Source organism: Cygnus olor, chromosome Z (assembly GCF_009769625.2).
Source record: "Cygnus olor isolate bCygOlo1 chromosome Z, bCygOlo1.pri.v2, whole genome shotgun sequence".
Taxonomy (NCBI): domain Eukaryota; kingdom Metazoa; phylum Chordata; class Aves; order Anseriformes; family Anatidae; genus Cygnus; species Cygnus olor.
In genome coordinates this window covers 14,614,193-14,640,125 of record NC_049198.1, presented here as the reverse complement: position 1 = coordinate 14,640,125, position 25,933 = coordinate 14,614,193, and the positions used below count along the sequence as shown (strand labels likewise).

General features: G+C 38.6%; 1 protein-coding gene across 1 annotated transcript; it reads left to right on the top strand.

Moving 5' to 3' along the window:
• Window positions 1-2,784: 2,784 nt before the first annotated feature.
• Window positions 2,785-25,811, top strand: PRKAA1 (protein kinase AMP-activated catalytic subunit alpha 1). Its single transcript, XM_040540078.1, has 9 exons — window positions 2,785-2,996; window positions 10,766-10,907; window positions 14,025-14,118; window positions 14,968-15,112; window positions 16,052-16,139; window positions 16,935-17,159; window positions 19,344-19,830; window positions 20,240-20,366; window positions 22,629-25,811. The coding sequence occupies exons 1-9, from the start codon at window positions 2,867-2,869 to the stop codon at window positions 22,871-22,873; spliced, it is 1,683 nt and encodes a 560-aa protein (XP_040396012.1). The 5' UTR covers window positions 2,785-2,866; the 3' UTR covers window positions 22,874-25,811.
• The last annotated feature ends 122 nt before the right edge of the window (window positions 25,812-25,933 follow it).

Genomic DNA, 25,933 nt, shown 5'->3' with positions numbered 1-25,933 from the left:
AAAACACAATGCTGCTACACAGCAGCTGGGAGAGAGAGAGGAGTGAGAAACTGCCTTGTAGGCGCCTAAGTCAGTGAAGAAGGAGGGAGAGAGGTGCTCCATTTGCCGGAGCAGAAGTCCCTGCGGCCTGTGGTGAGGACCATGGTAAAGAAGGCTGTCTCCCTGCAGCCCATGGAGTACCATGGTGGTGCAGGGTTCCACGCTGCAGCCCGTGGAGGAGACCACAGTGGAACAGGTGGACCTGCACTGATGGAGGCTGCGGCCTGTAGAGGACCCCTGCTGGAGCAGATTCTGGGGCAGACCTGCAGCCCGTGGAGAGGAGCCCACACAAGAGCAGGGGGACTGGGGAGAGCTGCTGCCCGTGGGGGATCCAGGTTGGAGCAGTTTGCTCCTGATGGATGGACCCTGTGGTACGGACCCATATCTGGAGCAGTTCTTGAAGAGCTGCTGCCTGTGGGCAGCCCACGCAGGATCAGTTCAGAAGGACGGCATCCCGTGGGAGGGACCCCACAGCACAGGGGACGAGAGTGACCGAGAAGGAGCGGCAGAGACGAAGTGCCATAGACTGACCACAACCCCCATTCCCCTGTTCCCCTGCACCACTCAGGAGGAGGAGGTAGAAGAAGGTGGTTGGGGGGGGGAAGGTGTTTTTGGTTTCTTTCCTTTATTTCTCACTTCTCTAGCATGTTAGTAATAGGCAATAAATCTTACAATCTCCATACTCTGAGTCTGTTTTGCCTGTCACGATAATTGTTGAGCGATCTCCCTGTCCTTATCTCAAACCTTGAGTCCTTTGCATCATATTTTCTCCCCCTTTCCTTTTGAGGGGGGGGAGTGAGAGAGCGTCCTTGGTGGAACTTGGCTGCCCACCCGAGTAAAACCACCACAGAGGTAATGGTGGTGGATAAAATATGTCACAGAGTAGAAAGTTAAGTTTACGTAAATCAACATAAAATACTTTTTAATGTTAGCACTTTTAAAGCTAAGGCCTCATTTTATTACAGAATTGAAATTCAAGTAAATTAAAAGCTTTAATTACTGCTTGCTAATAGCTCTGAATTTGTTCTGCTCTTCCTTAAGAACAGAGGATGCCCAGATGGGAACAAAGCCTAATGCTCGCTCATTTCCCTCCAGGGCTGTACATATGCTGAGGATCTGTTAGGGATGGATGGGAACTGCTGCAGAAGACAGGAAGTTCTGCTACAGAGATCAAAACTGCACAAAGAGAAATTGCCAAATTTCTGTACTCTATTCTTTCCCAGTTACATGAACTAAAAAAAATGTACAACCATATGGTTCTCAGTCCTCCTAGTGCTGAACACGAGCTGTGATACAAATTAGAATTTCTGTGGAAATACTTCTCTTTAGATGATGTCCAGAAAGGGCAAAACTAACATTCCTGAGTCAGAAGTCAGAAAGTGAACAATCTGGCATCTTTACACATTAACACAGGCTTACAAAAGAACATTAATATCTGCTTTTCCTGCATTACATACTATCTTTTTATATTAATTTATTATGTTTAAATAAAAGCTTTTTACTGGTCAATTAGTGCTGGCTGAAAGCATCTCACTTTCTGCTCAGATGATCTTCATGAAAATGCTTGAAATTAAAATTCTAAAACACTCAAATCACAATCATTACTTTTATTTTCCTTGTTTTTACTATTTTACCATGTAAAATGTTGTTTTATTTCGTGTCACGGAAAATCTAATAGGACAAATATTAAGAGTAGTACCTACTTTGCTTACCAACTTATATTTTGGCACTGGCTGAACAAATTACTATTTTTTTTTCAAATAATAATAATAATAAAGTTTTTAAAACTAATTTGTATGAAATTTTTTTTTTCCTTTCACAGTAATAAACAGATGGGTTTTAATTTTTTACCCCCTTACGGCAGAGGGATGATTTTAAATATATATTTAAATACAGTTAACAATATAAAAATATTAGTAACATAGATATATGATATATATAATTAATAAATATCAGTCATGTAAATAATATAAATAATATAAAAATATCTTCCAAGGACCAGAGTTTGTTTTCCACCCTTCTGTTAAATTCATGACTGCTGCAACGTAAGTAATACTGAATACTCTCTGAACCAAGTTTAAGGTCATTAGCAGATTTTTTAACTTCCTGTTGTCTGCACTCTGAAAAATGTTTATGTGGTCCGTATTATAATACATTAATCTACTTGCAGACACATTTATGGGCTGTGCATAGGGTAGGCAAGGGAAAGCATTTCATTTGGCATCATTCACTCAGTTTGGAGAGCAGGGGAATGGAGAAAGGATGGGAGTTGGCAGCAACCTTCCTTTCGAGTCGATGATCTCCCCAGACAAAAGTATCTACCGAATTGTCACTGTTTTCCCCCCAGTTTCAACCGTTTCTTTGAAGGCAGGGTGGGACAGTGCTTTGGGACAACCCGGCTGCAGGCGGCAACAAGGAAGCGCGGTCTGTGGCGCGTCTCCCTGAGGAGAGGGGACAGGTTTAAACCAAGGCTTTGTTAAAACAAAACAAAACAAAACAAAACAAGAAAAACGACTCGGCGGGCCTGTTTCTGTGAGGGGCTGTGTTTTCTGTGTTTCTGTGAGGGGCTGTGTTTCCGCCTAATCAAGATGTCGCCTCACTGTGGCGCCGGGAGGGACGACCCCCTCTCAGCCCCGAACAAACCGTCCCCCGCCCCCGCAGGGCCGCTGGGCTGGCCCGCCCCCCCCCGCCGAGCCGCAATGGTTCGTTCCGCGCAGGGCGGCGAGGCGGTAAATGCGGCGTTCATTTCCGGGGTTCGGTGCGGGCGGGCGCAGTGTGGTTGCTCCTCCCCCGCCGGCCCTCTGTCCCGGCGCGGGCGGGCGGCACTATGCGCAGACTCGGCCCTTGGCTCAAGATGGCGGCGGCGGATAAACAGAAGCACGAGCACGGGCGGGTGAAGATCGGGCACTACATCCTGGGCGATACGCTCGGCGTCGGCACCTTCGGCAAAGTCAAGGGTGAGCCGCTGCCCTGGCTGCTCCGGCCGGGGAAGGGCGAGGTGGCGGTGGGCGAGGTGCGGGGCCGCGCTGTCAGGCGGGGGGAGGGGGAAGAGCGGTGGCTGTCGCGACAGAGTCGCGACTGCGGGGTTGCCGACCGGGGGTGTGTCGGGAGTGTCGTGCTCCGTGTGTGTGTAAGCAGCGCCGGGAGCCGGGCGGTGTCCGGCCGGGGGAGGCGTTAAAAACGTTGGGCTGGGGACGGGAATGAGGGTGTCGCGGCCGCCCCAAGTCTTTGTGACGGATTTGGTTGGTTCTTACCCAACTTCTGCTCTTTTCCGACTTAAGAAAAAGTTTTCTGGGTAGGGGTGCAAGTACCCCGCAGCGGACTTGAAATGGAATAGAGATTAAGGTTTCCCTTTATTCCTCTTCCTCATCTGGCGACTCTGATAAAGGTTTCGTCACTTGACAATTTCAGAAAAAGCACTAAAAAAAGTCAGATTGCTCAGTTTTTATTCAGGTAGGGTTTCCATCGCGCTTCTGTGATGTCTGGGTCAGACATCTGGCTTCTTGGAAGTGGGGTTTTAGTTTTAACAGTAGTGGCAGCCCCAAAAATGGGCTGGAAAACCAGCGCTTTACACAGCGACCATTAAAGGTCTCCTGCTGCCAAGGTATCTGTCAGACGAATTCACCCTTTCTCTTGCCTTTTCACCATCACAGATAACTGATTGGTGTGATGTTTTGCCAATTTAACTCTTCTTCTAGCTCTTGGAGCCCAAATTAACCACTGACCTCATTCACTTGACTGTGCCTCAGATTGGCATCCGTGGAGAAGACAGCTGGTTCTAGCCAATACACAGGCAAAGCGAAATACACAGAAGGGAAAGACTGGGTAAAAGAGAATGCTGAAAATAAATGAGTTTTGTGAAGCATGTTCTCATTTAAATTTTACAAGGATTCAGCATAAAATATTACCCCTGTTTTAGCATTCTCTATTTTTAAAATACCATTGATGTTTCCTGCTGAAACCAAAAGCAAAGTTAATTCCCAGGTGTTTCAAATGATTAGCTTTCATAAAGGAATGAGTAGTCAGACTTCTAGTAATTTGTGCTGAGATGAGGTTACTATTTGTGGTTGTAAATATACAATACTGGTCCTAGTCTTTAGAACTAGGTTAAGAATGCTGATCTGGATAGTCTGCAACACTGATGTAAATAGGCCTTGATGAAGGCAGTGATAAGACACCTGGCAGGGGACTGTGAAGATCAGTTTTCTATCTAACGTAGTTGTTCAGGAATATGCCTTTGCACAGTATTAACTTGTGTCCATTTAATTTAGTAAAAACATTAATTTAGCTCTTTTTTTTTTAAGAGTACATTCTACTGAGCTCTGGGTTGGGTTGTTTTTGGTCTCTGTCAAAATATTTGTGTACCTAGCATGCTTGTTCAGCTTTTTTCTGCAGCCTTCATAACTGGTACCTGTATTTCGTAAGAATGTCATATTTACTCTGAATGGCCTCACCATTGTTTTTCTTTTCCAGCTGAAGCCCTGCTGAACTGACTTTAGTTTGTTGCTCCTGCATTTAAACAGTTAAAACAAATCATTGCAGCTTTGAGACTTTGTCTCTGAGTGTGTTTGAAAACTTGCTGCTTGTGCATAGTGAAATTTGAAGGCAATTGGTGTTAGTGATAGGGTGTGAGGAAATTGGTTCTAGTTGCACCGGGGGAGGCTTAGATTGGATATCAGAATCTCTTTGCAGAGAGGATGGTCAAGCTTTGGAATGGATTGTGGAGTCCCCATCACTGGAGGTGCTTAACGGACGTGCACTAAGGGACATGGTTTAGTGATGGGACTTCAGTAAGTCAGGTTGATGATTTGGAGTTGTTAGCCTGGAAGAGACTTATCAAGACCAGGTGGTTCCATAATTCTCTTACCAAATAATAAAGAAATACAGAGAAGTACTAGGTATGTAAAGGGAGCTTCTTTTTGGAGTGCTTTTCTTTTTGAATGACTGATAGCTGGTACACAGCTGGAATGATTAACAAATATAATTTGATTATTTCTAATTTGTGAGCCAGCCCCTTTATAGGTAAAACTTATGTTAAGAGGTAATACAGAGTAGCTTTCAGAAAAATAACACTGGCTTCTTGGTTTTCTCTGGGCTTTGCATAACGTTATCATCTGAAGTCATGTGTTCAGTTCTGTCTTCGTGCTGAATGCAAAAATAGTCAGTGGTCTGTTACCAGTTAGTGTCTGCTGTTTTGCTGGTAATGCATCAGAGTTTGAAAAAGTTTCAGTCATTGTGGCAATTAGTCAACTTATCATTCAAAACACAAAAAAATTGTTGCCTTTGTCCTCGCTGTATGCAATGTGTCAGTGTACACTGGACACCCAATTATCACTTTTGTCACATTGTAATGGGACTTTACCCTGTCCTTTGGAGCATAGGGTGTGGACCTATCAGAAAGGAGAAGACTGACAAACAACAGTTGATGTGAATGAAGGTGTTGTTCTAGGACAATGAGGTTTCATTTGTGAGAATAACACTCCTAAAGCTCAAGATAACCTATTTAGATATAGAATAAAATATCTGTCACTTCAAAATATATCCCGTCAAGATTTCCAAAATGCTAGTCCTGTATATCAGGAAAGGATGTGTATGTATGTGAACATTTGTGTGAATCCGTGCTAATAGATGATGTTGTTCATAGTGTTACATGCACATAAATTAGAGCGATTGATAACTTTTCCATAAATATCAGTTCTGATCTTAATCTTTCTGCACCCATAATTATTTGCAAAGATTTTTCTTTTGGTTATATGCTGTGTCGCCAACTGCAACCAACACCTGTTGCAATGAATTTGACCCTAGTCAAGTGGCTTCTTCATCACCCTGACCTAGCAAGCCTCCTACAGCGGGCCCAGAGAACAGGGCAAAAATCTCTTATCAGAGTCCATCATGAAAGTGAAGAAATACATCAGGTATTGTAGAGAGTCAAGAAGGATAGGGAGCATCAGTGGTGCAAGTTCTTCTTGGATGGTCTCCTGCAGCAGCAGCAGGAATACTGAACCTGACTCTGCACCCTATTGTGATTTTACTAACTCTTGATGTTTTATGTTTACTGTTAGCCATTGCCTTACATATCAGGGTCTGGACAATGGCTAAACAAGTAGCACTGCTGGAAGAACCCCCTCATGTATACAGATTTGTTTAAATTTTCAGTTTATACAATAGGGCGTGTGGAAAACAAAGGAATAAGTGTTGTGCTGTAGCTCATACTAATGATTCTTAAAGTTGCCCACATACAGGCATTAAACATTTGCCAATACATTTATCCCACGGAGGCAAGAGTCACGCTGCCACTCTGAGGGTAAAGTGAATTGACTGTACTGATGGGGTGGAGCGTGGGAGGTACACTCTACTCCTTCACCTGAGCTAAGACTTGCTCAGAATTAGGAGCCACAGTAGGCCTTGATGTGATTGTTCCTTGAACTGCTGCACAGTTCTAGGGATGGAGCGCCAGCAGATAGATGCCTGATGCCTTGAAATCTGTCTCTGGAAAATGATGAATCACATTGGAGTCCAGGAACAACATGAAATGATTGACTTGTAGTTAAATTCCCTATCTAATAAATATGGTGCTGCATCATCTCTTCTTATCTGTGATTCAAAGAAAAGCTGCTGGGCATCATTCCTCTGTTATCTACAGAGTGTGGTGAAGCCTAATACTGGCTCACTCTGCTGTCACATATGTGATACAGGCATGGGATGATCAGGCCTCCCCCCGACCATATCTGGGGCCCCTGTGGGGTAACTAATTGGTAAAGGCACAATTAAATGCTGAGGGTAAAGGGACTGCACAACATGAGCCATAAACAAAATGAAAAAATACCAGAATCCTGGAAAATTCTAAAACTAAAAGTCACTTATTTCACAATCCTGTAAATACTGATACCAAGGAAGAACTCTTTGAGTTCTTGAGGGACGGCAGTGGGCTGCACCCTTGTTTCCCCCTGAGCTGGGATGCTTTTTCATGGCACCCCTGAGAGGACTGCGTCTCGGGGCTGACACCTTGAGGGTCAGGCTTGTCTGTGGACAACTGCAGGTGAGAGAGAAGGGTGAGAAATTCACCTCAAAGGGGGATTTTGGAAGCATGTGTCTGAGTTTAGAACCGCCCCCCCAGTACCATGAAATAAGTCTTGCGTGAGCCTTGCCATTCTTGAAGCTTTAACTAAGTTGCTGTTTCTATTGTAGCAAATTATTTTATATAATAAATCCTTAACTACTGCTTAATTAAAGTTGTGTACAATCAATTCTGTGGCAGCACCATATACCTTGAACTGCTTCAGCTTCAAGCAAGTTCTTAGGGCACGTGGATAAAGGTTTATACTACATGACAACTATGGTTTTAAGGTGTTTTCTTGGTGGAATTACCAGCTTGCTTCTAATGTGAGGTACACAGTCAATAAAGCTGCAAAGCCACTCTACAGTGAAGAAATAAGTCAATTATTTTATTTTTTAAAAAGCATGTGGAAAACCTTGTATTTGCTATTATATTGTAAAGCAAAGTGAAGATTACTTGTGCCTGGGAAGAATGAAAGATTGATGAAAAGAATGTAGTTTGAGATTTAAAGTATGTGATTTGTGGTAGCTGAACAGGACTAGTGGATACCCTATATATTTGCAACAAGACAGTTTTCATGAAATAGATGGTGGTTGGAAACTCCAGTCTTAGAGCTAGATTTAATATAATCTTGAGTAAAAAAGGGGAGTAAAAACTTAGTAAAATATTACTGAAGAAAACAATCATTAAATTTGTTAACTTGCTAAAGACTTTTCAGACTTCTGGGGATCTTTCTGTATGTGCACAAAACCACAATATTTTTTATTTCAATATTTTTGTTCGAAGTTGTTGAACAGCTGAAGAAGCAGAGAAGCATTTCTTTCAGTCCTTGAATAAAATCAAGGCTTGAGGCACACAGTTGTGATGACTAAGGCTCAGACAACTGCAAATGTTGCTGCCTAATAAGTACTTCAAATAAAAAAGTTTCAATAAAATGCTTCTTATGTACCTTGCATATTGAATATAGCTTGTTTGTACCTAATAAATAACCTTCTATTGCTTTTTTCTGGGTTCTAATTAAATTCCAGTTGTCATCTAAGGTAGCCTGACAAATCAGAAAAACAAATTGGCTGATTAATTAGACAACACAATGCATGTTGGAACTGAATATCTGAGCATTTATATGGTAAGCTGTAAAATTGCTCAAATGCATGTGCTACTTAAGAAGGTATTTAATTTAGTACTTGGTAAACCAAAGGGTGCTGCAAATTCTTGTGTAGTGGATTCTCATTTAGTTTCTAAGACATTTCTTATTAACTAAAATTATTGTTAAATTTAACTTACTACTAAAAGGATTTTTTAAATACTTCTGACTTACCTCTGTTCATATTATAGGTAGGTAAAGACACACTAATTCAAATGGAATAATTGTTTTTTGATTGTTTCATGTTAATGATTTTGTTACTCCTTAGGTTGTGAACATAAGTGGTATAATTTCTTGGTTTCCTTTGAAACCTCAATCACACTTGAATTGGAGAAAGCAAGAGAGATAATTGCTCTAATTGTATGCTTGGTTGAAAGCAAATACTTCTTGTGCGCAACATGACTTTACAGTACCAGGCACTCACCTCTAATAATTTGTGGTCTGTCTAGAACTTGTGATTAATTGTCAGCCTTGTCCTGCATTCCTCGGCAGTGTGAAAGTGCTTGCCCAGCGTTTGGTTATTGTGCCCTATTTAGGTAATGGCTCCTGGGCACTGGGGTTTGTGTTTTTCCATGTGTTTTCCATCCTGTAGTTGGAGCTTTTCTGTGATATCAGATAAAAAAGGGTGTCTCATCACCACATCATGGTGGTTCAGTTTTGTGTGGTCCACTACTCAGTTACTTCCCAACTTAGACATGCTGCTTTGTTTTACATGATAAACATCTTTTTGTCATAAAAATAATCATTCAGAGAGGCTTATCGTTATCTGTATCTCACTGCTAAGAATTGCTTCTCACTTGCATTGTTTTTTATCTTAGTGTAGAGGTAAATGGCAGCAGGAGGGTTTTGTACTAGAAATGAGATCAGCAGATTGATAATCTTTTGCTAATTCTGTCAAAATTATCTTGAGTGCAGGAAGATTTTTTTGTGGATAACTGCAGCAAAATAATTATTCATCCACTAGGGAAGGAACTGTGTCTTATACTTTTAGAAGAATTAGTCTGTCATGTAGTACTGGCCTTAAGTTTTAACATCTGAGGTGTTGGCTTACTCCCTGGTTCTGTGCAGTCTTTGCAATTCTCACTAATGTGGAGTGACATATTTTCTACTTTGTGAACAAGCAACTGTTTCTTGCAAGCAAGATAAGTACTTCCAGATCCATTAGCTATACTGTAAAATAATAAAATGCAAAATTGTTGAGGGGGCTTTGTGGATAAACGTGTTAATTGTGCTGTGTCAGGTAAACTATATAGGTACAACTTCCAGAGTAAAGTTATTAATTATATCAGAATTGTTTATCACAGCTTCCTATGGATGTACTTAAATAAGTCTTGAAGCCTGGGACTTGGTCAGATTTTCAAGTGAGGAGATGCACCCAGATGGGAGAGTACTATGCTCAGCAGAGGTTTGTTGCCAACGTCCAAGTGGACATTTAGCTGTCTTGGAATCTGGCTTGCCTTCAGAACATTGCAGAGGATGGCAGCTGTATGTCTGAAAATGGATATAGTCGTGATATTAGCAGTGTTAAACTACTGCATGCAGAAACTACTGCATGCAGAAACTGATGCAGATAGCAAAGTCTTCTAGTGCAAGAGATGCTTACATCCTGTAGTATATCTGTGATCCAGCACTGGATTCTAAAAAAACACGGGCACTGGATTTAAAAAAATATATTCATAGCAACTTTGAAGCCATTTTAAAAAGCACCTGTAAAATTAAGGAATTCAAGAAGGGTAACTGTCTCATAAGTGTTTTACACTTTAAAATTCCTCAAAGAAAAAAAGACAACTTCTTGAAGTAGGAAGGAAACTGAGGAATGTAAGAGGTTGCCTGTTTGTATTGCTTCGCATAGTTGTTAGATTCTATTGTGTGCGTTTCATATGTTTTTTGCTATTTATATAATAAAGCTCTGGTATGATAGTCTTTTTTACTGCACAGAATGTGTAGCTTATATAGGTTCAGACTGCTACATGGACAGATAAGTAATTAATTTTCAAGTAAACTGGTTACTCTTAGCAGTAATTCTGAATAACTGCTGAAACATGCTACTTGAGGGGAAAGGAAACATTTTTGTAAAGTAAATGCAATGCTTGTAGATTGAGTAGGAAAGCAGCAGGAGAACATGTCTGAGTGGGTTACCATGTGAGTCTAAAGCTTGGAGCAACTTATACAGGGAAATAAAATGGTCTCCTACTTAGCAAGGATGGCAGTGTTTTGGATAGAAAAATGTTTGGTTTGTAATAGTGCAAAATGTAGTCATGCTGCAAGACTTGAGGATGAGATTTAAGGTTCATTCTTACATTTCCCGTGAATCTTCTAACAATAAAATTGAGAGAGGAATTAGGGTGAAGTGAAGGATATGATGTGTCATCTGGTTTTCTATCTCCCTAAAGATAATAGGGATATGTGGAATGATTAATATCTTAACTGTGGTATTTCTTGGTTGTAGTTGAAATGATCCCGTAAATGTTCTTATGGGGTAATTGAAAACCCTGACTAACTAAATGTTTTTTTGTTCCTTGCAGTTGGCAAACATGAGTTAACTGGGCATAAAGTTGCAGTGAAGATCCTGAACCGACAGAAGATTCGCAGCCTTGATGTTGTAGGAAAAATCCGCAGAGAGATTCAGAACCTCAAACTCTTCAGACATCCACATATAATTAAGCTGTAAGTTTTGTTTGCTATAATCAGATCTATTTAAACAATCTGTTGTGCTCTCTTTGACCTAAAACGTTCAAAGGGCAAAAGTACTATCAGTAACTTGTTAGAGAACTAACCAGCTTCCATGTATTCCATTTTCAGTATCCTCTGATACATTTTCACAGAATTGATATTTTCTGTAGGGCACAGATCTTTCTTTAGGCAGGTTAAAAGGTAGTGGCATAATAGATCCTTCTTGTACCATCAGTTTTATTGTTTTTAGCTGCTGTTTCAATATTCTTTTTCTGGTTGTATCTGATCCTTTTTTTCTGCTTAGAAATTGGTTAAGAACAAGACTGTAGAGTGCTTTCCTGTGCAAGCTTACTGTGTTTTTTTCCTCAAAATATCTTTTATCAACATGATGGTCAGTGATTTACGGTTTTCTGATGTAGACAGTGGATTGCAAAACTTTTCTGAATTAAAGATGTGCAGTATGTTAAGTGTGATCTATATAAAAGAATTCTGAAATATCTGCTACCACTTGTCTGAATTAGTACAGTATTTATATTGTGCCTGTTCAGTTTCTTAGTTATTAGTCAATCAATAACTTACCAGCAGAGTTCAGAATACAATTAAATATGTGCTAGACTTGTGATGTGTTTTCTCAGACCAGATATAAATGCCACTTATTTTTGACTTTTTTGTTTCATATAGCATACCTACGCATCTAGCAGGACACATCTATTGTGTATGTAACTTCTACTCTTAATCGTGGTGTTAGAGTTCCAAATTTTTTTATTGGCAAAGTCTTGTGTTAAGACCATGCTACTACTGATAGATGCCATGCCAGTACATTCCTTTAGTTTGGCAACAGTATGTAAGTCAGTGCTAAATCAGATTGAAGCAGGTAATGAGATGATCTGAAGTGGATTGGTTTCAGAAGGCTGTTGAGCGTCTTTGTCTGTCTGCAGCATTGCTAGTGCTTCCAGTGAAGAGTTCATGAACTAGTCCAAAGCACATACCTGTAGCCAATACAAATGGAAGTGTCAATGTATCAGCTGACATATGGGGTAAAGCAGGAATATGTACTTTTGGTTAAGCTGATTTAACAGCTTAGCAGAATAGGTTTCAGGTAAATATTTCTAGTGAATTATGGGGAAAAATTCTTTTTCTTCTGCGTGTGGAGGAAAGGGTCAAGATGTAGGAGATAATGGAAAAGGTGTTGGATACCCAAATTTTCAGTTGTTCAGCCTGTACTCCCAAAGCAGAAGGGTTATTAGCATGCATGTAAATATTTGAGCTATAGTTGATACAGCTGTGCAGGTAGACGTGCTGGGAACTTAGGATCATGCTGCTTGCTGTACTAGGAACTAGATTGAGGAATTGCTGGGATAAAAGTAAACGGATTTCTTCAGCTGAACATTACAAATTAGACAATGTATAATTTGGAACACTGTGCTTTACTAAAAATTGTATAAAACGTTTCAAGTCTGTCTCAATATTTTTTTCTATACCATAGTTTAATTTAAAAATCTTTAGACCATCGTTTTTTCTGGTTTTTAACCTCTAGCAATAGGATGCGTTTTGCTTCTCTAAAAATTCCTCTTGCTGCGTTCAGTCAACTATGATGTGGGGTTTGATTACTGTACTTATGTTATAGGTACGTAACTCTTCTTTTCCACAGTGACATTCTCCATAACTAGAAAAAGCAAACTTACTATAGAGAGGCATCGCTGAATCTTCCAAGAGATGCAGACTTATTGTCTGAGATGATGAGGTTATCTCCCAACATTTTGTTACCTCGCTGTCCAGAAGGTGGACATATCTGAAGATCTCAGCTATAAACTGTTGCTCATGGTTCCTGAAGTTTATAGTTTACCAATTTCATAACTGTGTGAAAAGTCACACATGTTGTTAGAAATGAGGTTGCATTGTAACTTTTGATGAAAAAGGATTAAAATACTATTTCTCTATTAGTGGGTCTTGGCCATAGCTTCAAATAAATGGTGATGTGTAAGTATGTGAGGCACTTTCAACCAAGGAATTAAAAAGAAAAATCAGTGAAGATAATTGCTTGTAATTCAAGATACTTTAGGCTAAAACTAACTTTGGAGATCTTATTCTGATATTTGCCTCAGTGGTATCCAGGTTATTACACTACTTTAATATTAAGCTGTTAAAACATGTACACTTACACCTGAATAGTCTGATTTCACTGTCTATGCAGTTGAAGAATAATTTGTCTCAGCAAGCTGAGAAATGTTTGTTTTCCTCCCTTGTCTTAGAATCAGTCTTTTGACGAGTGTTGGAGTTCTGTAGTATGTGTGAATTAACTTTTTTTAGTTGGAATATATTTGTATGCTTAAGCGCGGTACCTAAAAGCATTCATTTTGATCCAATTGCTACATTCTGTCTTCTCAATAGTTTACCTGAATTTTGACTAAGGAGTCATCAGTGTGCTTTCCTTTTCTGTGTAAAGAACAGTCATTTCTCACTGCTCTAAGAGGAAAAGTACTAAACACCTTTTCAGTTAAGGATACACAGAAAATATTTCAAAATCTTGTAAGTAGGGCATTTGGCCATAACGTGCTTATTTCAGAACTCCATTTTCCCCCCAACTTAATTGAAGTATAATGATAAAAACATATAGACCTCATAATCAAAGAGAATTAATTTGCATCATCATGAACATTTTTTTTTCCAGTCTTGAAGTACACTTTATTTATGAGAAGGCAGTTTTATTGTCTGTTAGGGTTGAAAAGTGTGGATTTTTGAGGCACTAGCAAAATCCTTTTGTACTTTTGTATTCCTTCCTCACTATGCTAAGCTGTCTGTGAGGTAGGTAGCACTTCAAATACTTTCATAGAAATATCTGATCTAAGAATGTTCCTCTGAAAGTATGGAGATTGATCTTCCTGGTGGGAAATACAAGTTTTCTTCTAGTCTTTACAATGATGTTATTACATAGTAAAAGGAGAAGTAGGTTCTGAAAAATAGTGTTATTGCAGTAACTGTAAATTGACTGATGAAACTAGTGTTGTGCAAAGAGTTGCGTAGAAGTAGACTTTACTCTAAAATGTTTATCTGAATGTAACTAGCTTCTTATACTGAGTACACAGGCTAACAGATACCTTCCTCTATCAGGTACCAGGTCATCAGTACACCAACTGACATTTTCATGGTGATGGAATATGTTTCAGGAGGAGAACTGTTTGACTATATCTGTAAAAACGGAAGGGTAAGAAGTAGTCCAACTCTACAAGTCAATGACTTGCATTCTGTTTTTGCTTGTACAACATTTCTATTAAAGGAAGGTTTGTTTTTATGTATTCAGCATTAATTTTGCTGTTAGCAATTAAAATAAAGATACTTTATGGCTACATTTTGTAAACGTTTCTCATTTCAGAGCATGTTAACATAGTTCAGATCTTAATTGTATGACTGTCATAGCATTTTTTCAACTCAACTAAAGAATTATTCCAATTACGGGGAAGCTGCTATTCTGCCCTTACTATTCTCTTTGACTAGTAGAATGGTTTCTGTGAATGCTCTAAACTCCCTTATGTTAAACTATCTAGATAGGCAGGATCCTTTTACTTAGTTAGACTGAGCTGACTTCGACATGTTATAGGGCATGTTGATAGGAAGTGCCTAGCTAAGCCTGCTGTCTGGGGAAAGCTGCAAACAGAATGTAAATTGCATCAAAATTTACTGCCTTTGTTCCGATTATCAGCAGCTTTTGTGTTAAGTCTTATACTGTGCTTAAGTATCAAAGTTCATTGATACTCACTCTGTTTAGACAAAGTTAGAATTTCAGTGATGATAATTTCAAAAGCATGACTGAGAAACTTCAGTAATTCTGAGTGAGTGGATACAGTTTTGTCTTAGTCATTTTAGAGTTGTGGTAGAAGCAAAATGATGTAAGTTATGAAGCTTTCTACTGCAAAGATGCAGTCATTTGCTGTATAAAATATTAAAACTAAAAATGTTAACTTTAGGTCATTGGAAACATTTCTGCAATTCATATAAATGAAAAATAATTCATTTCCACTGTTTCAAAATTGTTTAAAACCTTTGTTTGTCGTAGCTTGATGAGAAGGAAAGTAGACGTCTGTTCCAGCAAATCCTTTCTGGCGTGGATTACTGTCACAGGCATATGGTAGTACATAGAGATCTGAAGCCTGAGAATGTGCTGCTCGATGCACACATGAATGCCAAGATAGCTGACTTTGGTAAGCATTAATATCTTGTATGATCACACTTTTGGTGTTACTTAGGTTCTGTTATTTGCTATAGAAAATACATTAATAAAATGTAGTTACTTGGTTATCCTGAAGATGGAACAGAATCCAAGAAGAGTATGAATGCAAAGCAAAACTGTTCTTCAGTCTCCCCTCCTGCCTGTGGTGAAAGGGCATAATTCCTTCTCTTTGGACTGAGTTCTCAGGCCTGTAGTAATCTTTATAATACAGCCTCCACTGAGGAAATTGGAAAATATTTTCCACAGCTATTCTGGAAGTGGTCGTTCAGAATGTGCTCAGAGCTGGTGATCAAAGATGGCCTGGTCCTAAAGTATGCTTTAATCACTAACAGTATCTAAACCAAAACTGTACTAAGCTGCAGTGATTCAGGAACTAGTTGAGTGTACAGGTGGTTGTGGTGACTGTTGCCTGCTACAAAGCAAAGTTGTGTGCAGTTCTCAATTCCTTTGATACATATATATATATATGTATATCTAAAACCTCTTAGAGAATTGTGGGCAATTCTTTGGTAACATCTTCCACTTTACTATTTAGAAACGAATATGTTTAAGATGCCTTCTTGTTAATGATCAAAATCCTATCTTGTTCTAAGGGAGACGGAGCAGCATAACTCTTTTCTGTCATGTCTGTGTAATCAAAATCATTTGTCTTAGAATGAATGTATATTTTCAAACATGCCTTGGCTGTGTACAATCATGGATTATGTCAGAGACAAATTTCTGCTAAACCTAGGATCACGTAGTGTTCTCATGTATGAAACTTTTGGTAATTCCAAACAACTATGCTTCCTAACTGAGCTAAATGTTAACTTTCATATTTAAATTACTGGTGACTTGTTCTAGGTGGTATATGCAGTGTGAAATCACTTTGCTCTCTGAATTTTTAGTAGCTACTCTTATACACTTTCAGGTCTATCAAATATGATGTCAGATGGAGAATTTTTAAGAACAAGCTGTGGTTCCCCTAACTATGCTGCACCAGAAGTAATTTCAGGAAGGTAGTTTCTTTTATTTTGGATACATGTGTGCATGTATTTCAGTTATTTTGCTGCTTGATTCTAAAGGTTACAAAACTGTTGACATTCTCAGCTTGATGCTGAGAAACTGGTCTGAGTTGTTAATTGCTGTGATGATTTTTTCATAAGCATTTGAGGCTCCCATGAACTAGCTTTGAATAGCTCCTGTAAGTTGGAGGTGATGTCTAATGACACAAAATCCACCGTGTACAGTGTGTCTGAATTGGTTTAAAAATATCACAGCTCACATCTTGGAAACAGGTATGGATAGAATTAGGGGTGACATCTGCTGTGAAGCTGAATAGCAGTGAAATACCCATTGCAGAATTATATTCAGCCTGAACATAACTTCTACTTTTTACTGGACTCTTATTGTTAAGTCTGCTGTTTACAGCAACTCTAATACAATCTATTGCTGATGGCAGGCTGAATGTCTATTTTATCTGGGCGGTAGCATATATGATGTGTGAAAAGTCCTGTTATATGGACTTCTTTCAGTTTACCATCGTATTAAATTGCATTTGTGGAGTATTTATATACAATAGAGGAGAAAACTACATACTCGTTCCCTAGCTTTTATTATATTATTTGAAAGGAAAGGATGCTAGAGTTCAAGGGAGGCATAGCATAGAACTGAAATATTATAATAATTGCAGATTAGTTGACCCCGAGTTCACACAATTACAGTAATATAAGTTAAAGTATGTGTGCATGTGTATGTTTGAAATCTATTTAAAAGTATTAAACACAAACCACTAATAGCTAACTTTTTCCCAGGTTATATGCAGGTCCAGAAGTAGATATTTGGAGCAGTGGAGTTATTCTCTATGCTTTGTTATGTGGAACACTTCCATTTGATGATGATCACGTGCCAACACTTTTTAAGAAGATATGTGATGGTATCTTCTATACCCCTCAGTACCTGAATCCATCTGTCATAAGTCTTCTGAAACACATGCTGCAAGTGGATCCAATGAAGAGAGCAACGATCAGAGACATTAGGTAAAACACTGACGTCTGCTTGCATGATTGTCTTGGTTTGTGTATGCAGTATGAAGAAACCAGTTGTACCACTTGTCCTTGTTTTATAGTCTGAGACAAATCAACTTCTGGTCGTTTGGCTTTAGCTGTAATGGTTAGAATCATAGAATCATGGAATTTTTCAGGTTGGAAGGGACATTAAAGATCATCTATTTCCAGACCCCCTGCCATGGACAGGGACACCTCCCACTAGATCTATATGGCTAAAGAAGTATTAGTTGGAGGTCACAGTAAAATGTATACATTACAGGAATCTTCAGAAACTCTTGGTTTAAGTAAAGCTGTTTACCTGCAGAATGGTTTGCAAAAACTACACACTACTACTCTTTCTGGGGAAAAAAATCTTTGCTTGAAGAACTATTAAAGCACTAATCTGTGCTTTAAATATCTGATGGGAAATTACAACTCTTAACATAGCTACTGCTTAATCCAAGTTTATACAGACCTTGGAAAAATCATGTTAAGACAGTGAATATTCTGTTGGTAGCACTCTTTGGTCTGGCTTCAAACCCTAGCATAAACTAGGTATATAAGTGACAATTACTATATAGAATATTGAGGAGCTAAAGCAACAGATAGCTATCATGGGCTCCAGATTCCAAGATGGGATTCTGGAGGGGATGACTGCTTTGACAAGTGTGAAGTAAGTAAAACAACAACAAAAGAACTTAAGCTGTAATTCATCCAGTAGCATAATTACATTTTCCTGTCTCCTTTGTGAGAAACTCTAAGAAGAAAGCACTACCTTAGTGAAAATGCTTCTTCCTTTAGGCTTGGAAGTTAGGAAGCTAGGAATGTCTGTTTTTTCAATAAAAGAAAAAAATGTGGTACATATCGTTTGGTACTTTATTACAACAGGGAGTATTTTCTTGCAGCTCCTATCAGAAAACATGGAAACACTGAAAACTAAGAACTGTAAAACTTGAGTGGAAAGGAACTCTAGCTTATCCAAGTTATCTTAGGCATGTCCAGATGACAAGTGATATGAAAACGTTGAAAAATGTTGGTGGCAGAACATGGGTGGAGTTTGAATTCTAACCAGTTCTATACTCAGCTGTAAAACAACAGTTTAAAGGGCAGCATTATTTTAATTACTGAATACCTTAACTGTTCTAGGGGGAAGTGTGCACGTGTGCAAGAGGAGAGGCTCATTGCAGTGAATAGTAATAAAATATTTTTCTGAGCTCAGTTGCCCAGTTAGGGCTGTGGTTTATATTAGTATAGGAAAAGCTTTTTCTGCTTCCGAACTGTTTGTTACTGATTAAAGTGCCTTTTGCACAATGTATTGGTGATGAGGCATATTTTCAGATTAATGCTGACTAGATAGAGCTTGATCAGCGTAACTGCTCTTTAATCTGTAGTAAGCCTAGTTTTAATAGTTTTCATTTGTGCAACATAGTGTCATGCTATATTCTTTGGCTGGTTAAGCAATTTACTGTAGGCACACAAGTTGCTCAGTCATAGAGGGAAAAAATAAGGTTAATTATCTGGTTAATTCTGGATCTTTCCTTTTCCCCTCTTATGAATACTAGCTCATGGATACAGTAGTAAAGAGGTACAGATTGACTTTTACGTAGCCTTCCCTCAATTTTGTATGTGTTGGAGACAAGCTGGCTTTCTTCTGAATGGAAGAAAAAATAACTTGTTGGGGGTGTGGAGCATGTGAGTTTGTTCAAAAATCCTCGTCAGAACATCTGCCAAAGAAACTATTCAGCACTGAGTTTTCATTATGTTGTTGTTATGTATGTGCTTGTGGAGGAGGGAGCGCTTTTCAGATGAAATGGTCTCAAAACTAAGGTACTGGCAGTTAAAACTAAATATATGTATCACTTATGTAAAAAGCAGATTGAGTTACAAAAAGGTATTTTTTGAGCTAAGGTAGTTGCAACGCTTCTAGGAAAATTTTTTTTTCAGTCTCCTGCCAAATGTCAAGCAAAATGTTGTGAAAGAGGTAATTTTTACTTTCCTCTATGTAGAAGTGTCCAGTTCCCTTATCATACTTAACTTGCTTCATCAGAAGCACAGGAGGAGTGCTTGGGCTGACAATTGTTTTTTTGTACAGACTGAAAATAACTTTTAAAGAATTTAATGATAGAAAGGCTTGCTTTACATACATAGCCTTAAACTTGTTGTTTTTAAATCTAGGGAACATGAATGGTTTAAGCAGGACCTTCCCAAATACTTGTTTCCTGAAGACCCTTCATACAGCTCTACCATGATTGATGACGAAGCCTTAAAAGAAGTGTGTGAGAAGTTTGAATGCACCGAAGAGGAAGTTCTAAGCTGTCTGTATAGCCGAAATCATCAGGACCCCTTAGCTGTCGCTTATCACCTCATTATAGATAATAGAAGAATAATGAATGAGGCCAAAGACTTCTACCTGGCTACAAGCCCACCAGATTCTTTTCTTGATGATCACCATCTGTCTCGCCCTCATCCTGAAAGAGTGCCATTCTTGGTAGCTGAAGCGCCTCGTCCCCGCCATACTCTTGATGAGCTGAATCCACAAAAATCAAAACACCAAGGTGTAAGAAGAGCTAAGTGGCATTTGGGAATACGGAGTCAGAGTCGACCAAATGATATCATGGCTGAAGTGTGTCGAGCAATTAAGCAGCTGGATTATGAATGGAAGGTAAAAGAATAAAAGGTCTTAATAATAGATAATAGCTATATTAATAGATAACAGTGTTAATAATAGATAACAGTAAATTTTTGCTTGAGCTGTGTGATTACATAGACCAGAAGTCTAAAAAAAAAATGCATCTTCCTGTGCAGGAAAAAAATCTTGTGCACCTGTACTGACAGCTTTTGCTTGCTGTACGGGAAGGGTTTTGGGGGAGGCAGTTTACGCTGACAGGATAAATCTTTGTAACATGTCAAACCTTTCTGCTGGGGCTGTAGGAATGATTTTTTCTGTTGGGGGGGAAGGCTGTAATAGGTAAGCCTTAAATCACTTAATACCAGTGAGTCGAAATGAGAGGAACAATATGCAGTGTATCTCAAGCAGTTCTGGTAACTTGCTCAAATCTTATTTGTCCTAGGTTGTAAATCCATACTATTTGCGCGTTCGAAGGAAGAATCCAGTGACAAGTGCATACTCTAAAATGAGTCTACAGCTGTATCAGGTGGACAGCAGGACATACTTGCTGGACTTCCGTAGCATTGATGGTATGTGGAGACTTACATAAGTTAGCTGAGTTGTAAGGGAAATCATTCTAATTGCCAGGTCTTGATTTACTTAGGTAGAAGTAAAGTGAAATTCTTGCCCTTTGTCAGCTGAAACCAAGTGTTTATTTCTTCAATCCTAGTGTTCCTGTGATCAAATGGTTAGCTGGTTCATCCCTCAAATCACTTTTTAGCTGTATTAACTCCTGAATCGCTCCTTTCATGTCTGCACTAGCACTAATGCCACTGGTACAAAAGGGGACAGAGCTATGAGAGGCAATATAGGAATCAACCTAAACTGCCTGTGGGGCTTAGATTTAAACATTAATTTAAATCTGGGCTAAGACTGAATCTCTTCCTAGTGAAGATAAAGCTTGACATGTAGGTGTGCCAGTTTGGCTTGGATTGTACACTGTTTTACTGGGTCTGGCTGAGATGGAATTAATTTCTTTATAGCAGGCAGTATGGTGCTGTGTTTTGGATTTGTGACTAGAAGTGTTAGTAGTACCATTGTTTGGGCTGTTGCTGAGCAGTACTTGTGCAGTATCAAGGCCTTTTCTTTTTCCCAACTTTGCCACACATGTTGAGCAGACCAGGAATGAGCAAGAAGCTGGGAGGGGACACATACTGTACAGGTGATCCAGACATACCCAAGAGAGATTTGGTGACAAATAATACCATGCTTAGCAAAACATGCTACACAAAGCAAACAAACTGAGGGGAGGGAGAATTTGGGGAGGTAGCCTTTGCTCAGAGGCTGGCTAGACATCAGTCTGCTTGTGGGAGGTAGTGAATGATCTCCTTTGCATCACTTTTTTTCTTGGTTCTATTATCCATGTTTATCTTGACTCATGAGTTTCTTGATTTTGGCCTTCTGATTCTCTTCCTCCATTGGGCTGAGAAATAGAGGAGTGAACTACATAGTTCACTATATTCAGTATATATAGTATAGGAAGTAGCTAGACATTTAGCTGCCAGTCAAGGTCCACTGATCAATGGTGGTAGTAGATTTGAAATAAGAATTGTAGTAACTGAAGTCTTCAAAGGTGATGGTTTAACCTGCAGCAAGGTCATACTTCATAGGATGACTGTAATATTGCATAAAACTAAGGTGGCTATTTCCTTGAAAATGAATGGAAGAAGGTGTAACCTAACAAGGGTGTAGTAGAATAAAAGCAGAATTACATACAGCTAATGCGGTACATAACTTGCCTAGGAAAACGTGGCACAGAGAAAGGATTTACTGGAGTCTGACTGGATTACCGTATAGGATGGCTAAGGCTGGTTTTTAGGTCAGTTTAATGTAACTTGTTATTCCTGTTCTTGCCTCATCCCTTCTGACAATACAGGTGTTTGCCTAGATCCAGTGGTACTTGATAGAGGGGACCAACCACTTTCCTAACAACTGCATATAGGAAAAATGCTAATTTAGTTGGAGGGGAGATGACTGCCTAGAGCCATGCAGCTGTGGGAGGTTAGACTGCTGCAGTCCTGCCTTCAACTCCTGAGAAAATACAACCCTAGGGCATGGATTTGGCAGCTCTTCCAGTCATGACGCTGATTTGATACTCTGTTCTGACACAGTTAACAGTTCTCTACTGCTCTTACCTAAGTAGTTTAAAGTAGCTTTGACTGATGTGAAAAGGCAGACCCTTTTGTGTTCACTAATTTCTCCTGGAAATAACTTCTTAGTGACAAGTGAGTCAAGCTAATGTTCTGTTTAAGTAAGAATAGAGATACTTCAGCAGAACATTACTTCTAAGGTAGAAGTATTTCTTCATACGGGAGGTAAGCTTAAGTTGCTGCAGTATAGGTGTAAAAGATACTAAAGGAAAATCTTCCAAAAGAGAAGGATAAATTAATGTAAATTAATAGCAATTGATGCATCAATTATAATAAAAATAATATAACCAAATATAATTACATCGAAGCCAAATAAAGTACTAGCAAAAAGCGTCTACAAAATGTGTACAAAGTGTTATTTGACTTACATGGGGTAGTATCATAAGGTTATATTTAAAAGATAAATTAAGCAGATTAAATCAATTGTACTGTTAGTCACTGAAATTAGACCAGCACCTGCCATGTTTTTCATTAACTAACTAAAGTAGATGAGATAGGCCTGAAGCACAGTTCATAGCACAATACTAATTTGCATAAGGACATCTGCACAAGATTAAGTCTCAGGAAGGGAAGGCATTTGCTGTTCCCCTGGTCAATATGATATTGATAACTAATTTTTCTACTCTCTCCTTCGCCATTCAGATGAAATTACTGAAGCAAAGTCTGGGACTGCAACTCCACAGAGATCAGGTTCTGTGAGCAACTATAGATCCTGTCAGAAAGATTCAGATGGTGATGCACAAGGAAAATCTGCAGATACATCCCTTACCTCATCAGTGACCTCTTCACTTGACTCTTCAACGGCTGACCTAACTCCAAGATCAGGGAGTCATACAATAGAATTTTTTGAGATGTGTGCAAATCTTATTAAAATACTTGCACAGTAACTTTGAAGATGGGCTTATTTCTTTTACAGCAATAAGCATGCCTAAATCATAGTCAGATGCTTCCAGTTGTAATCAAGTTAAATTAACTAAGGCGCTGAAAAAACTAGCTGCAAAATGCAATTTACCCAGGGACTGAAATGATTTTGGGCAGTTAGATATATTGCTTTGAAGCTGGAGCAAATTCTGTTTGTCTGCTGTCCAATAGCTTAATACAGGTACAGGAAGTCACATGTCCTTTGGACAGTGTTCATAACACTTTACATCAAGTGCACATTAGGCTTCATATAACACTTCAGTTACACGGACCTTCTTGTTTTTTTGCTAGTGATTCAGACATCTGATGCACTGTAAGAAAATGTACAATTACTAGTTCAATGACCTAAGTATGACTTGCTGGTCACCACCTACAATTGTGCCTCAGTTGATTGGAACTATCAGTATCTCTTAACAGTAATATGTTAGAACTACTGTTTTTTTCCCCCTTATTTGGCAGCAAATGAAATCAAAGATAGCTTAATATGCTATAATGTACTACTTTTAATAACTGATAAATCTGTTTAAATCCAATCAATTGGAATTTTCAAAGCACATAGGTGCTCTGTAGCACACTTAAAGGTGAAGTTCTGTGGAGTGTAAGTAGAACAACTGAAGGTACAGTAGTACCAAGAGATTTGATGCTGATATTTGGCACCCAATGGGCTGAAACAAAATATTGATCTGAAGAACTGTCAGCAAGCTCCTGATTTATACAGAGTTGCTAGCTCATAACTTAGTGTGGTAGCAGCACAGCAGCTCCCTGATGCTACTGCAGGCTGAGAATCCTTAGAAACACATGCATTTATTTAAGAGCACAGCTTAGGGGTTGTTGCATATTATTCCACAAACTAAAATTGACAGTTCTAAAAAAAAAATTTTTTTTGATATGGCTGCTTATATTACTAACTTAGCATATGTGATATAGAATTCATGGCAGTTGAAACTACATACGTAGGTTAGGCTTTTCCAAGCCACTTGTATTAGTAAATTTTGCCATTTTAATTGTGGGAGTAAGTAGTCCAATTTATCAGTTGAACATTTTAAACTGAACATGGCAACTCAAGTGTCAACATTCAAAATGTTTTCAAGTGTAGATTGCAATTAAATGCAAAAAACAAATGCAGAAGAATTTGTCAATGTTTCAGAAAGAAAACAATGTTAAATGTTAAAATCACAGCAAATATTTGCACAAAGACATAATCTTCTGTACATACAACTTGTACACTTACAGTTCTAGCTTCACCTCACACTAGTGGATGTAAATGTGAATAGACTCCTATTATAAAACATTGTAAATTCTCATTCAAGGATTCTTCCCTTCAAAATAAACTTCATGACTTAATTTCAAAGATTGCTCTCCCATTTAGAAACTGGAAATTAATGCATTAATGCAAACACTCTAACCTGGACTCCGTTAGAACAGATGGGGATTCTTGCCAATGACCAGTGAGTTAGATTTTATTCATGGCAAACTGCTAACTACAGATAGAACAATCTAATGCAGTCCATCTGGTTGCAGTCCAAAAATTCATCTATTAGGAATTTGAAGAAATTTACACCTGCTTAAGTCCCGGAACTGCTGTAACTGTTCTGAACTGGGCAATTGTGGTCGGTCTAGTATATAGGTACAGCTTTCAGTTCTTGTCCTCAAGTAGTGTCTCATGTGGTCCCTGTAATAGAAGGTTATATTCTCAAAGTAGAAGGTTTTTCTTAGACAGAGCTTTGGGTTTTAACCGAGATTGAGATGTCAACATGAGGGACCAGCTGCAAATCCTACTTTAAGTCCTTTTTTAGTCTTGTAAGAATTGGTTCTGATGTACTGAATAAATGTGTGCTCATTTTTGTTATCCTTTTGTTTTGAAACTGTTAAGTATTGCACTTGTACAAATATAAAAAAACGCACAGATTTTTTATTGAAGTAATTCCTCACTGGAATTGGTTTGGGATCACTGAAACTGTCTCTTGCATATGTTAAAATAAGTATTTGCAAATGGTATCTGCTCCCAGTTTGTAAATTTGTAATGCTGATCACAAATGCAAGATGTCAAGGTGCAAATAGCTTATAACTTTATATACTTTTTTGGCCCTCTTGTGCTTTAAAGCAATCTTGTGCTTTAAAGCAACCATGGTTTTTACTTTGTCTTGGTATCTGGGGATTAAAATAAGTTTCTGGCAGAAATGTGCTGTATGCAAGTTTTAAATAAAGTAAATTTTGTTGGTGTGATAAATCAGTTTTGATGGCCAAAAGTTTTCTGATTGAACTGAGTTTTTTATACAGTATACAGGGAGGGAGAAAAGGACTGACAAGCTATTTGAATCCAGTAAAGTTATCTCTAGTGTGACTTTCTTATGCTTTGTAGATCTTGGTGTTGAAACTGCTTTCTTCACATGTTCCTACTGATCTTGCAGATCTTTTTTTAGCATCACATCAGGCTGTGAAACCAAATTTCACTGAGAAATATGCCAGGGTTGTAAGGATGCAGTTTAAGCAAGTATACAAGTCGGACAAGTGTGTTACTCTGTAATCTCACGTTTACTCAGTTGGAGTATGCTGAATTGTTTTGCCTTCGCATTGTAGCTTTACAAAAGCATAGATAAACCTTGTTGTCCAGGAGCAATATGACTCACTAGGAAATAGGTAAAAATTCATTTGGGGATATAATACTTTGAAAAAACGAACCTTTCATGTTTGTCTTGCTCTAAGCATTTAATACGAACTTTGAAATAAATTTTATTTTATCAGTTGATTATCAGTGTAAGATGTGCAGTCTTGTTCTTTTAATACAGATGTGCCTACTGTCTGTGATTTTTTTGACAAAGCTGATGAATGCAAAAGTGCTTTATAACTGTGTGACTTTTTAAACTTTCAAAACATAAGAGTAAATACAAACTGTATTAACCACGTTGTTCTGAAGGTGTGTGCATGCTGTCTTGTAGTGTTATAAGCCCTGCCTTCTGCCCTTATAACTACGGAGCGACTTTAACCCTCGTACCCTGCCTGTTGTCTTTTGTTTTTGTTTCTTT